General features: G+C 43.2%; 1 protein-coding gene across 10 annotated transcripts in view; it reads right to left on the bottom strand.

Moving 5' to 3' along the window:
- The window catches only part of LOC308231623 (transducin-like enhancer protein 4), a 100,768-nt gene extending 88,981 nt beyond the window's left edge, over positions 1-11,787 (bottom strand). For all 10 annotated transcript variants that reach the window (XM_080637253.1, XM_080637255.1, XM_080637256.1 and 7 more), the window contains exons 1-4: positions 11,279-11,787; positions 10,748-10,845; positions 9,589-9,652; positions 8,156-8,200 (exon numbers count right to left, since the gene is read on the bottom strand). In XM_080637253.1, the coding sequence (XP_080493379.1) occupies positions 8,156-8,200; positions 9,589-9,652; positions 10,748-10,845; positions 11,279-11,323 (252 nt within the window). In that variant the 5' untranslated portion in view covers positions 11,324-11,787. The remainder of the gene's footprint in view (positions 1-8,155; positions 8,201-9,588; positions 9,653-10,747; positions 10,846-11,278) is intronic.
- Positions 11,788-12,256: the final 469 nt, after the last annotated feature.

Genomic DNA, 12,256 nt, shown 5'->3' with positions numbered 1-12,256 from the left:
ACCAGCATATCTGTGCCATCTTACAATATATAATCCACAAAAACTTAAAAAGCAATTACAGAAAGAATAAGTATGTATTTTTAATTTGGCATTATTTTTACTTAGGAAAGCGCACCTCACATATTTTCCAGGAATAAGAAATTATGACAAAAAATTCCAGCCGTACCTCATACCCAGCTCCCTTGTCTTTATCATGAATCTTGGGATATTTCACTCCTTACTTATCAAAAACAATTATGGCAGAATACTGGTGAAAACCTAGGAGCATGAGCCAAGCACAGCCAGACAGCTTGAAATTAGAAGGGAAATAAAAAGAACCCTGAATTTATTATTTTTATCTCAACGATTAATTTTAAGCCAATCTCACGATTTTCTGGGGACTGGCATGATTTAACATTTGGAGTTGGCAATACAGCATACCATACAAACACATAGCCATAAAGAGACCAATTCAAGTTTACTGTGGGGACTATAACTTTGACATGCCTGACATTTGCACATTTAAACATCTGAGCCGTAACACCACAGTGTTCAATACAAGAGCATTATGTACCTGTCCTGGGCTTCGAAAGATGATTTCTTATGTCAAAATCCTATCCATGCAGGTAAGAAAGCACTATTTAGAGTTCTGTTTATTATTTGTGACATATTACAGTTATTTTTTTTTAAATACTATTAAAATATATGGATACATGCTCTTGACATTGTGCCAAAATGCCTTCTGCTACACTGAACTACAGGGTTTGTGCCACCACTAAGATAAACAATATCAAGGGGAAAAAAAAAATTACAGAAGTAGTACTTCAAGATACCAGCAGAACTGCAAAAGTATCATTTTGAAAAAGACAAAAGGTGTAAAAATATACAGATGAATAAGAGAGGCAAACAGATATTCTTAAAACTATTTAATATCTGTATATCTCAAAGATTAATTTTTAATTCAAACATTCAGCTTCTTTCCTAGAATAGCATTACTTGAGTATAGATAGGTTTGGCTTCAAGTGTATAGTCTGTTAGTTACTGTAAGTATCAGTTTATACATCCTGTGTTTCACATTATCATCTTTGTTCTGCTCCTGCTGTGCCTTGTGGCTAAATAGGTTTTCTGAAAGTCAGTGACAAGATTTGCTCGATCTATAGACAAGAAAAGAGGTGACTTCTGTAACAATTACAATCACACTGCTCAAACTGGCCCACCTGATAAACCCAATTCCCTCTTATGTCAACAAGAAGTACATCATATCTTCTCATTAGAAAAAAAAAAATTATAAAAGTAAAACCAAACTGGTAACTCTGAATTCTCAACTTCTTACAGCTTTTGTCACAAAATCTGTTTCCTAGCTTTAATGCACAGAGTCCACAGTATACACTGTGACTGACATGTATGGACAACTCCTTTACTTTTTGCAACATACACCAAAATCAGAATCCCTGCCTCAAGGAGCTTACAATGGCAATTATTTCATATGCCTGAATCTTTATGTTTAAAGTTATTTCAGTTCCTAAGCTAAGCAGCCAGACATTTTTAAGCTAGATTTAGTCACCTCTGCAGCCTTAATTCTACTTTCCTAATGTATTCTGCGCACTGAAAGAGGTCCTCTAGGAAAACCAGTAATGAGATCAGTGAGTGTGTAACTGAAACCTGCACCGTGATGCACATACACAATGGGGCAGGATCAAGCTTACACAAATGCTGTAAGACTCTGGCACCCTAGCATCCTGATACCTCACTTTGAAATCTACCTGTTAATTAGTTTTTTCCTGTACTGAATGACCTCAGCACTTCTTTTTTGCCCCCAAAAGGCAGGCAAATCTCACATCACAAAATGGTGCAGAAGTTATTATATACAAAATGGTGACACAGCTTCCCTCTCGTGGCAGGTACTAAGTTCTGACTGTTAAGCAGGAGCCTTATGGCCAAGTTTCCAGCTGGGCTGTCTGACCCAAGGAGCCAGCAGCCGAGCTGGGCGCAAAGAGGCTTCCCACCCCGGAGGTCCACATTACCACTCACTCTTCCTCTGCTTCCCCTCTCCCCCACTACTGTTCAAAAGGGGCTGGGGCTTTTCACCACAACGGTGTCACTTACTGAGAGCTTCTGCCATTCAAAAAGAAAGCAGGAAAAAAAAAAACACCAACTTGCAAGAATTTTTTATAGGGGAAGGTGTTAGGCAACCCTAACCACAGGGTCAGTGCTGGCCCCCTCTGCAATTACAAATGGGCCCATAAACTAACACAGTCAGTGAGGCAGCATCATGGCAATTAGCCTCTTTCAAAGACAGGAAAATGCTTTTATGTTTAAGCATTGTAGAGCACAGACTTTTACCAGTAAAAACAGAGCACATGTCTTAATTTAAAAGTTTGCTCAGCATGCTTTGCGCTACTTCCTGTGTCTTAAGCATCTGTCTGAATTGCCAAAACAAGTGGGAGAAAATGACACTTCACTTTGCTTATCAACAGCAAAAGGAGGGTGAAATGGAAGTCCTTGTCCACATGCATGTTATTGTGCAGTCGCAGGAGGAACAAGGTTATTTCAACAGTAACTCACAAAGAAGTGTCAACAATAAACTCCACAGTATTTAACAGGACCTCTCCACATAAAGGCTATCTAATATCTGTACCATGAGGAAAAAGAAACCACAGAATCTCGTTTCAGAGCTTCACCATTATTACCAAGTAAAAGGTTTCTGGTTTAACTGCAGAATAATACATTTTCTAACTATTCATAAGCTTCTAAGCTTTTCTGCTGGCTTCAGAAGCTAAATAACCTAAAACTGGGACAAACAAGCCTCAGTTGTCAAACTGATTTGACGGCCTATTTTTTACATTTTGCGACTTTAATGGAAAAGCCACTTGTTTTTCCTCTTCCTCCTTAATAGTCCTGTCTGAGCTGCAGTCTTCAAAATTTCACTTCTAATCTCTCTCATTTTGAAGTTTTCCAGTTCAATTCTGACTACCCACTGCCTGTATCTCTATTAAATCTTTTATACTGTTTACAACGGAGAGCAAATTCAGCCAGTATAATTCTAGCTGGCTCTCCAGCTATTCTTCAAATGGAAGACAATATACGCTCAACTACTGAATGTGTTGAAACAAATGTGCACAAATACATGCAAACATATTCACACAAAGCCCAGACCACTGCGAAAAAAAAAAAAAAAAGGTGAGAAAAAAAGAGTATTTTTCTGTTACACAGGCAGTGCATACACAAACCACTTCTCTGTGATGTACGCGCTTTATGGTCATGAAGATGAAAAACGGTCAAAACTCTGCCCTAAATTAAACAAACTGATTCCCATCTTTACCCCTTTACCAAAATAATTTACTAAGGCTTAAGCAGCAAGCAGGCTCATGGCTGGGATGTCATACAGCCCATATATTAACTAAGTCAGCAATAAATCTGCCCTTACTCTCCGTACTACTTTCATAAATAGCTCACTATAAAGCCCCAACCTAATTAAAAACAGCTTTCTTGGCAACAGTGGCCTTGATTTCACTTATTTACACATTAACTGCAGCCTCCGTTTGGCTAATCCAGCCTATTCCCTGGACCATGCAGGGCCTTTTATCTGCCCTGGACAGCATTTCTCCAGCAGATGAAGTAGATGCCGATTGATTTGCTGTCGAGCATGGTAAATTAATAGCAACAAATTGCTGAGGGCCCCATCTCGCTGCTCCACCATGCTTCGGCAGTTTTGCTTTATTTGCTCCATGATGGGCAGCAGTCAGGCCTCTTCAAGTCAATTTCTTCTTAACAACCTGCAATACTTTTCAATGGTGAAAATAGAGCCGTTCCTTGTAAGTCAGAAATCAATATCCTATTGCACTTAGAAAATGCTAAACAAGCAGTATTGGCAATCCACTTGGTGCTAGAGGGTATCAGATATAATGCAAATCCATACTGCTTCCCTCCTCGTAGTTATTACAGTTTGCTAAAAGGTTCCTAATGCCATTTATCATCATTTACCATCGACTACTGCAGCTATGATTATGATATCCTATCAGCTAGCAGAGCCCTTTCATTTCTATCCAATTAATATTTTAGCAGCACTCAAATGGTTGTTGCCCAAGTCTTGTAATAAAATTTACACGGATTGGACTGATTTTTTTTTTTCTGTGATTTTAAAAAGTCATTTATTTTTTAATATCCAGCTCCTCAAAATACCTGAATTTTCTCAAAAATGCTGAAATCCAACATCTACCATGTGAATTAATTCAAAGACAGAGGCCTAACCAAAAAGAGCAACTCGGAATAACATATAATGCCACCTCCAAAAAACCACAATCAAAGTAAAAAGTGAATGCTGTACCCAACTTATGCTTTCCATCAATCCCATCCCCAAATATCTGTTGTCTGTAGCCAAATACAGATGCTTATAATTACAATGCTGAATTAAAACCTTCAGCAAGCATGTTTGATTAAAGCAATTTAAATAAACTGTTTACTATAACATTAACACAGTCTTATTTCAGAAATTAAACCAAATGACCACCACCAAGTAGCAACAGTGTATTAGAAACACAAAGCAGCACATCAGGTATTCATTCATAAACTACTGGCTGAGCCTCTTAAAAACAAACATTAAAAAAATCAACTTAGTAAGAAACGGGGATCTTCAGATCACACTCAAACATTCATATATATATACCAACACTGAAATTTAAAAACTGTAGAGAAGTATCTCCTCATCCTGCGTCCCCAAAACCCCCAACTCTGCCTTTTTTTCAAGACTGTGTCTGTTTTGAAGCTTTATTGATCCTAGTACAGAATATCAAAAATTAGCTTAGAATTTTAGGCTATAACACCACATGTCATAACATACCCCACGCTTAAAAAAAAAAACAACAAAACAAGTGACTAATTCTACCAGTCTAATGCTATTTACTCAGTTACCAAAATTTAAATTAATTATGTTCTCAAACATAATTGTTAAAAATTGGCAACATTATGCAGGCTTAATTAAGATTAAATCCAATTTACTAAATGTACTTTAATTGGTACTAATTACATTAGCTTTCCTTTCAGAATGACAAATTCCCCATAGGTTTCACTTTAATAGTCTTCTATCAAAATCAACACAGGATGACTGATGATGAGCATCACACGAGGAGTGGGAAAAGAGATGCTCTTCTCCCCCTCCCATTCACCCCCAGACACACAGGCACACTCACTACCGCTGCTCTATGCGAGTTTACCCTTTTATCAATTTGCTAAGTCACAGAGTCATGACTCCATCACAGCCATCATTTTCTGTTCCAGTGAAAAATTTCTCTAAAAATAAATACTCTTTGGCTGGGAGCAGCCAAGAAGAACAGAAGCTTTAACAGAAAAATACACAAAGGTTTCAAATATCAGGGCCACCAATTACTAGGGTACTTCGAAGGACTCCAGGGAGTCCTGCTCTTGAACCCTTTGAGACGCAAATCTAATAAGTGAATAAGCCTAACCTGATCTTGAGAACTAGGCCCAATTACGCCGAAGGGCAACTTCACTGCATTATTGCCTGCTTTCCATTACAAGGGCATCCAGTGAGTACATCTGGAAAAGAACCTGAGAGGAACCAAGGCTGTCTGCCCAGAAAAACAAATAAAGACAGATATGCCTCTGTGCTAAAGTGAAAAAAAGAAAGAAAATATAATAAGTAGGTGGTTTGCAGGGCTGTCTGTATTTCATAATGTGATAAACTGCCCTCAGGATTTCTTATATGATTGAATTTGGAAAGCTGGGGGGAGGAGAAATAAAAAAAAAAGGTGAATTGCTCAATTTCAGCTGAGTAAAATTCAGGGATGGAAGAGAGGGGAATTTAATGTGGAAGACTAAAAAAGCCTCATATACAATCAAATGAAGCAATCAACGCTATCTATATAACATACCAAATCGGACCCTAACACTGTGATCGTAAAGCAAGATGGGAAACATTTTGCAGTTGCTCAAGCAAGAGGAAAAAGGAAAAAAACACAATTCTGTGACAACAGATGGGGAGTAGAGAGATAGGAAATTTATATCAGATTTAAGAATGATAGCGAGTAAGTTTCTTAGCCACAGCTAATTTGAATCAACATCTGACAAAATATTTAACCTCTCTGCATGAGTACGAACTTAAACTACTAATTTGAACAGAATGAACAGTAATGAAAAAGGGTGTTTAATTAAAACTCAGTCCTTTGTAATCCCCACACTTAGTTGTAACTAAGTATTTAATTTCTCCAGAATTTCACTATGACTCCATCATCATAACTTTATGCAATTCCTGAAGTAAAGCATTCAAAGTAAAAAGGGCTTTTGTTGTGGGGTTTTTTTCCTCACTTAAAACAATTTAATTCCACACTGCATTTTCAAGCTGATTTTGTCCCATGCAATTTTGTGCAGACGATGCAAATCTCCATACATCTAATTGCTGTAAAAAAATAGGACCTGAAACAATTTGGCTATTCATTTGAGAACAGATCGAACACCTCTGAGTCAGCAACGAGTCTGTCCACCAGCACCTGCAACCTGAATCAGGTCCAGAGAGACATCATGTATATCTGCAATCTGATCAGCTGCAATCACAGCCTCCTCCTCTCACCTATTTGTTGAACACTCTTGTTGTGTCTTCACAGTACCTGTAAGGTGGGCATTTGAAATCAACACGTCTACATATAAGTCTGTAAAATAACACATATATACAAGGTCCCCTATGTCTGGAACTGCAGATGCAAAAAATGCTTTGAGGCAGGAAATCCCACTATCTTCACATTTGTATGCCATCTAGGACAAATGACCCTAATCAGTACTCTGGCATTTCGGATGTTAATGGAATACAAAATATAATAAATAATAAATAACATGAAAAACAACCCACATTCGACTTGTATGTCTGCTCCCAACAAGATAATGAAATCCTATTTCCACAACCCAGAGAAGTTCCAAATCCCTAACTTTGAACAGAAATGCATACAAACCAATTTTCAAATGGTCTTTCTTCTCCCATCCAACCATTTCTTTATTTCTGCCGTTTACAGTCCCCAGCAATGCTGGCAGATTGCTCAACGGTTCGCTAAAATGAGTTGTCAGTATTAAACTCCACCATATAAAAAGTTCCCTCACTAAGAAAGAGGTCAGATATTTAATTCATTCTCCTCTAGACAGGTTAAAACCACACATTATCAAATAAGAAACTCTGATTTACACTACCATGTTCCATCTGATTAATCTCCTGCTAATCTTGGCCTAAGTGGTAGACTTCGAGGCACAAAACTGATAGCAGCCTTCCAGTACCTAAAGTGGTCCTAAAAGCAAAGCTGGAGAGTGACTGCTTTACAAGTGCCTGTAGGGATAGGACAAGGGGTAACAGCTTTAAACTGAAAGAAGCTAGATTTAGATTAGGTATTAGCAAGAAATTCTTTACTGTGACGGTGGTGAGACACTGGAACAGGTTGCCTAGGGAAGCTGTGGAAGTCCCACCCCTAACAGTGCTCAAGGCCAGGCTGGATGGGGCTTTGAGTGACCTAGTGTAGTGGAAGGTGTCTCTGCTTATGGCAGGAGGGCTGGAAGTAGATGAGCTTTACAGTCCCTTCCAACCCAAACCATTCTATGATGACATGCTAATGTCCTTGCAGAAAGCTCACTTACTCTTTCACGTTTGAGATGACAAGACACTGGTTTTGGACAAAGGTCCAAGTAGCAGCCTGAGCAAAACAAAAAACACAGCTGCGCATCAATTGCTTTTGTAGCTGCAGCTTAAAAATAGCCCAGGTTCACCAAAAAGAACAGTCTTTTCTATAACAAATACAAATCCTTCAACACCTAACATGACTTCATCATACCGCTATCATCTCAAAAAGTAAACACCAAAAGTTTGAGGTCAGACAGGTCTGAGGGCACAACCTACATACCCATCCCTACACATATACACCCTCCCCATGCAGTATAGGACCACTTGCAGGTGTAGAGATTGCATGTAACCAAGTAACATATAGCTGGCAGCCAAGATCATAACCCTATGCAAAGCCTGTACACCACACACAAGGCTGAGGCTTCAGGGCCAGGTTAAGTACAAAAACATACCCAGTGAACTCAAGCATGCAATTAAAGCACGTCAAACAGAACACACATATCTTTTAAGACTGATGGGAGAATTATACAGAACATTCTTACACAAAAACTATTTACCTACCTGTTTATGCATCTCTATATTCAGTCCATATGACATCTCGTAATACTGAGAAAGAAGAAAGTTACTCTATTAGACCTTGCAACTGTTGAAACTACGCAAAAAATCACTTTGAATCAAACATCATCTGTACAAGGACATACAGACTTACAAACATTTATTGGCCTTGAAGAGCTCCTGGAATTCAAAAGAGCATTTCACAGCAACAGTTAATTCTTTTTTTAATTTTTGCTTTATCTATATTGTTTCATGGCAAAAAACGGCCATAAAACAAGGAAAAAAAAAACACCCAGACAACAAAAATTCACAAAAAGTAATCACAACCAGAGTTAAGGATTAGAAGCAGAAAAAAGGCTACACAGAAAACGCTCAAGATTTTACTCCCTAGCACACATAAAAGATGCTAAAAAACCACCCGAAATGCTTGAAGCCAGACACATATTTAAATCAGCAATGTCTAAAAGACCAGTTATCCAATATTTTAAATTAAACACACAAAATTCTACAATTAAATAGCAAAGTTGCAAAAAAACAAGTGCATGTAAAATCAGAGCCAAAGCAGACACACCAATCTATCTATACCCTGTTGTGCTTGAGTATCACAGGGAACTCTGTTCAGTATGTAATGTTAGCATCAAGCAATCCCCAAGACTTAGGTATATCAGGGATCAAAAAACACAGCTGTGAGCCTTAACATTCGCCTGTGCTCTTGGTTAAGAATTTTTCAAGGTTATTTACTCTTTTTGTGAATACGAAGATGTCATTCAATGTGTCCACATGGAAAATGGCTAATCCCTCATAGATGCAGAGGAGAACAAACAGCAAGAGCTCTTCTGGAGTTATCATGATCCATCATCCAATCATGTATTTAGAGATACCTTCCTATGCACATCATTTAACCAGGCAGACCACAACCACTAAGGAAATCCCTCTCACAGATGAGATCCCTGCCGTTCTGAATTCAGGGAAACAATGAACTAGCTGCCCAGGTACAACAGTTCTTCTAAGAAGTAGGCTTTGGGTTTGTATCCGTACAAGTGCAATTTTGGCTTACTCCCTTTACAGGAAAAAAAATTATCCCAGACCGATTTACAGAGATGTGATCATTGGGAGAAGTCAGCGAAAGTGAAACATTGTCCCCAGGTACACTACGAAAGTTGTTCACAGCTTTAAAGGGCTGACAAGTTATCTGGTAGGATTCGGAAGAAACATCCCCAGTTGCTGACAAAGGCTGAAGCAGGTTTCGCAGAGAAACTAACTGCAACGAACAAGTTAAAAACCCCTGAAACTAAGAATTTATAATGGAAGCACTGATGCAACCTTAACAACAGCAGTGCTACTATAATCTTTCTGTTCGCCTCCAGCAATTCGAACGTATTTCGGTCTCAGTATACCAAGCCAATAGACATTTTGAATTTGTTAAGCAGCTTGCTTACCATGACATAATGTCGCTGCATCTCTGTCTTCTCACTGGCCAGTTTTTCACATTCTAGCTTTAAACTGTTCAAGACATAAAAAGAAAAGGCATGGGTACTTCATAACACAAAACCGATATTCTTCTGAACACAGGTTACTCCCCTTTTCAAGCATTTCTCCAACACACAAATGGAAATATGCATTCCAGCTCTTGCTTGGGAGTTCAGGGTGGGGTCTGTACTCTTCCTCTTTCAAGAGACTCTGTGCAATAGCCTCATCCTCATCTAAGCAAACTGCATACAGTACACAGGAGAGTATTCTTCTCCAACTAAAAAAAAACACTAGTTCCCAGAAGAAGCACACAGCGGTTCACACCTACAACACTTAAGCTTGAGAAGCCACTTACAAATCCATAATTTGGGGTTTGAAGTTTTTATTGGAAAGAGTTTTAGAGACACCTCTTGCTTTCACTCAACCCCCAGAGGAATCAAACACGTATCACCACTTCAAGGAGCAAAAAGTTGATGGATTTTTTTTTTTTTTTTCCTTTCTGACGACAGAACTGCAAGGAAAACACGGCAGGCAATTTATGGAATACCGTGGTAAACACGAACACCTCCGCTGCTGGTTTTTTTTTGTTTGCTTGTTTTCAGAAGCCGGCTAAGCAATTCTGCCAGAAGTCACTTGTCACTCTGAGGACACAGCACTCTTTCACCTAAGGATAATGAAATAACTCGCCGCCTCACTTCCAGGTTATCAGCACTTGACATGTCAATGAAAGGCGCGAGGGGGCCGAGCCAAGACAAGATGCGTGTTCTGAGCGGCATTTTGAAGGAAAGCGAAGAGGATGAGCCCAGACATCCACACGTTTTTCCATCAACCCCCAACACCACCCCCTCCCTGCCATACAAATCCCAAAACCCTAAACAAAACAGAAAAAAAAACCCACCAAAACATCACAAACTGGAGCGTGGGGAAAGCAAGAAAATCCGCTAGCCCCACGCCACTCGGGGACCTTGCAAGTCCCCGTCCCGGGAGCCGGGACTCGAGGGCAGGATGCGGAGGGGCTCTGGGAGAGGCGGCCGGCCCGGATGGGTCCGCTCCGCTCCGCGCCCGGGATCCCAGCGCCGCGGCGAGCGGAGATCCCGCGCGAGGCTCGGGGAAACTAGGCTGCGTTACCTGTGGTACTGAGCCTGCAAGAATTGAAACTCCTCCTTAATCCGATCGCAGGACTCGGAAATGGTGAATTTAAAGGGCTGCGCTGGCTGGTGAGGAGCCTGCAAGCAAGCAAGAGCGGGTATTTTAATCGCCTCCTCTCGCCCGCCCGTGGCTCCCCCCGCCCGGTCGCCCCCCGCCGCTGAGCCCGGCTCCTCGGAGGCGCCGCTTCCCTCAGGTCCCCGCCCGCCCTCCCGCCTCGGGCCGGCGACGTGATGCTCGAACCGCCCCAGGCTACTGCCCCGACGGGGCTGCCGGCGGAGCACGGCCTGCGCGGGAGGAGGCATCGCCCGCCCGGAACCACCGCACCGGCCGCAGCTGCGGGACGCGGGGCGGGCGCCGCGTCCGCCGCCGGGACCGCCGGGCGGGGGCAACACAGAGGAGTCAAGCTCGGTCCGAGGCGGCGGCGGCGCGGCGGACAACAATAAGAAAATGGCTACAACTCCGCGGTGCCTGCGCTAGAGCGCTGCCCGCGGGGCCGCCGCCGCCACTCACCGGGTGCCGGGTCTGCGGGTACATCTTGCTCAGGTCACGGATCATCCACGCCGCTTCGAGGAGCGCTGGCGGCCGGAGGGGCAGGGATCAGCGCTGCAGGCGCGGCGGTGGCGGGCAGGGACACCCCGGCCCTGCCGCCCCGGAGCTGGTGGGGCACCGCCGACAGCAGCGGGGCGCGGCGGCGACGGCGGCGGCGGCGTCCGCGGCGCGCAGGGGCCGCTGCCACATCCCCCGGGGGCGGTCAGCGGGTGGCGCCGGCCGGCTCTCCGGAGCGCCGCCGCTCCGCGGACTGTGGCGGGCGGCGAGCCCCGTGCGGTGGTGGGCGAGGAGGAGCGGGAGGAGGAGGAGGAGAGAAGGGAAAGCCCCTCCGCCGGCGCCGGTGCGCGCTCCGGCGGAGATCCCCGCCGGCAGTTTTCTCTCCTTCTGCAAACTTTTATTGCTGCCGGCGGCTCTCCCGGCGCCGGGCGGAGCTGCCGCCCCGGCGGGTAAGGGCGGCTCGGGCGGGCGGCTCAGGCGGCTGCCCAGAGGTGTGGTGCGGTGCGCTTTTGTGTGGCGGGCTGGTCCTCGCTGCTACCGGCCGGACCGCATCTCCCCTAGCGCTGTCGGGCCGCTCTTTTCCCGTTCTTTGTGTTGTCGGTTTTTTGTTTGTTAATAAAAAAAAATAAAAAGAGAGCGGGAAAGATGAAGCAGAAGATATGCTCCGGGCTGCTTTATTAATATCTTTTTTTTCTCTTTCCCCTCTTCGCCCTTCGAAACTCCGGTAAGTGGCGGCAGTAGCTGCAGCGCCACGCAGGACAGAGCCCTGTGCCCGGTCCGCTTCGGTCCGGTGCGCTGCAGCCCTGCCCTCCCCGGTCCGTTCCGTCCAGGCCCTGCCCTCCGCCGCTCCGCGCCGCTAGCACAGCCGGCTGTGGCGCGGTGACTCCTTTGACCAAATTTAGCCGCGGCTCGTCATTAACATTCTGATACATATTCAGGCAG

Source organism: Psittacula echo (genome assembly GCF_963264785.1).
Source record: "Psittacula echo genome assembly, chromosome: Z".
NCBI classification, from domain to species: Eukaryota; Metazoa; Chordata; class Aves; order Psittaciformes; family Psittacidae; genus Psittacula; species Psittacula echo.
Note: the sequence above shows the minus strand (reverse complement) of the source record. Positions and strands in the feature narration are given on the sequence as shown.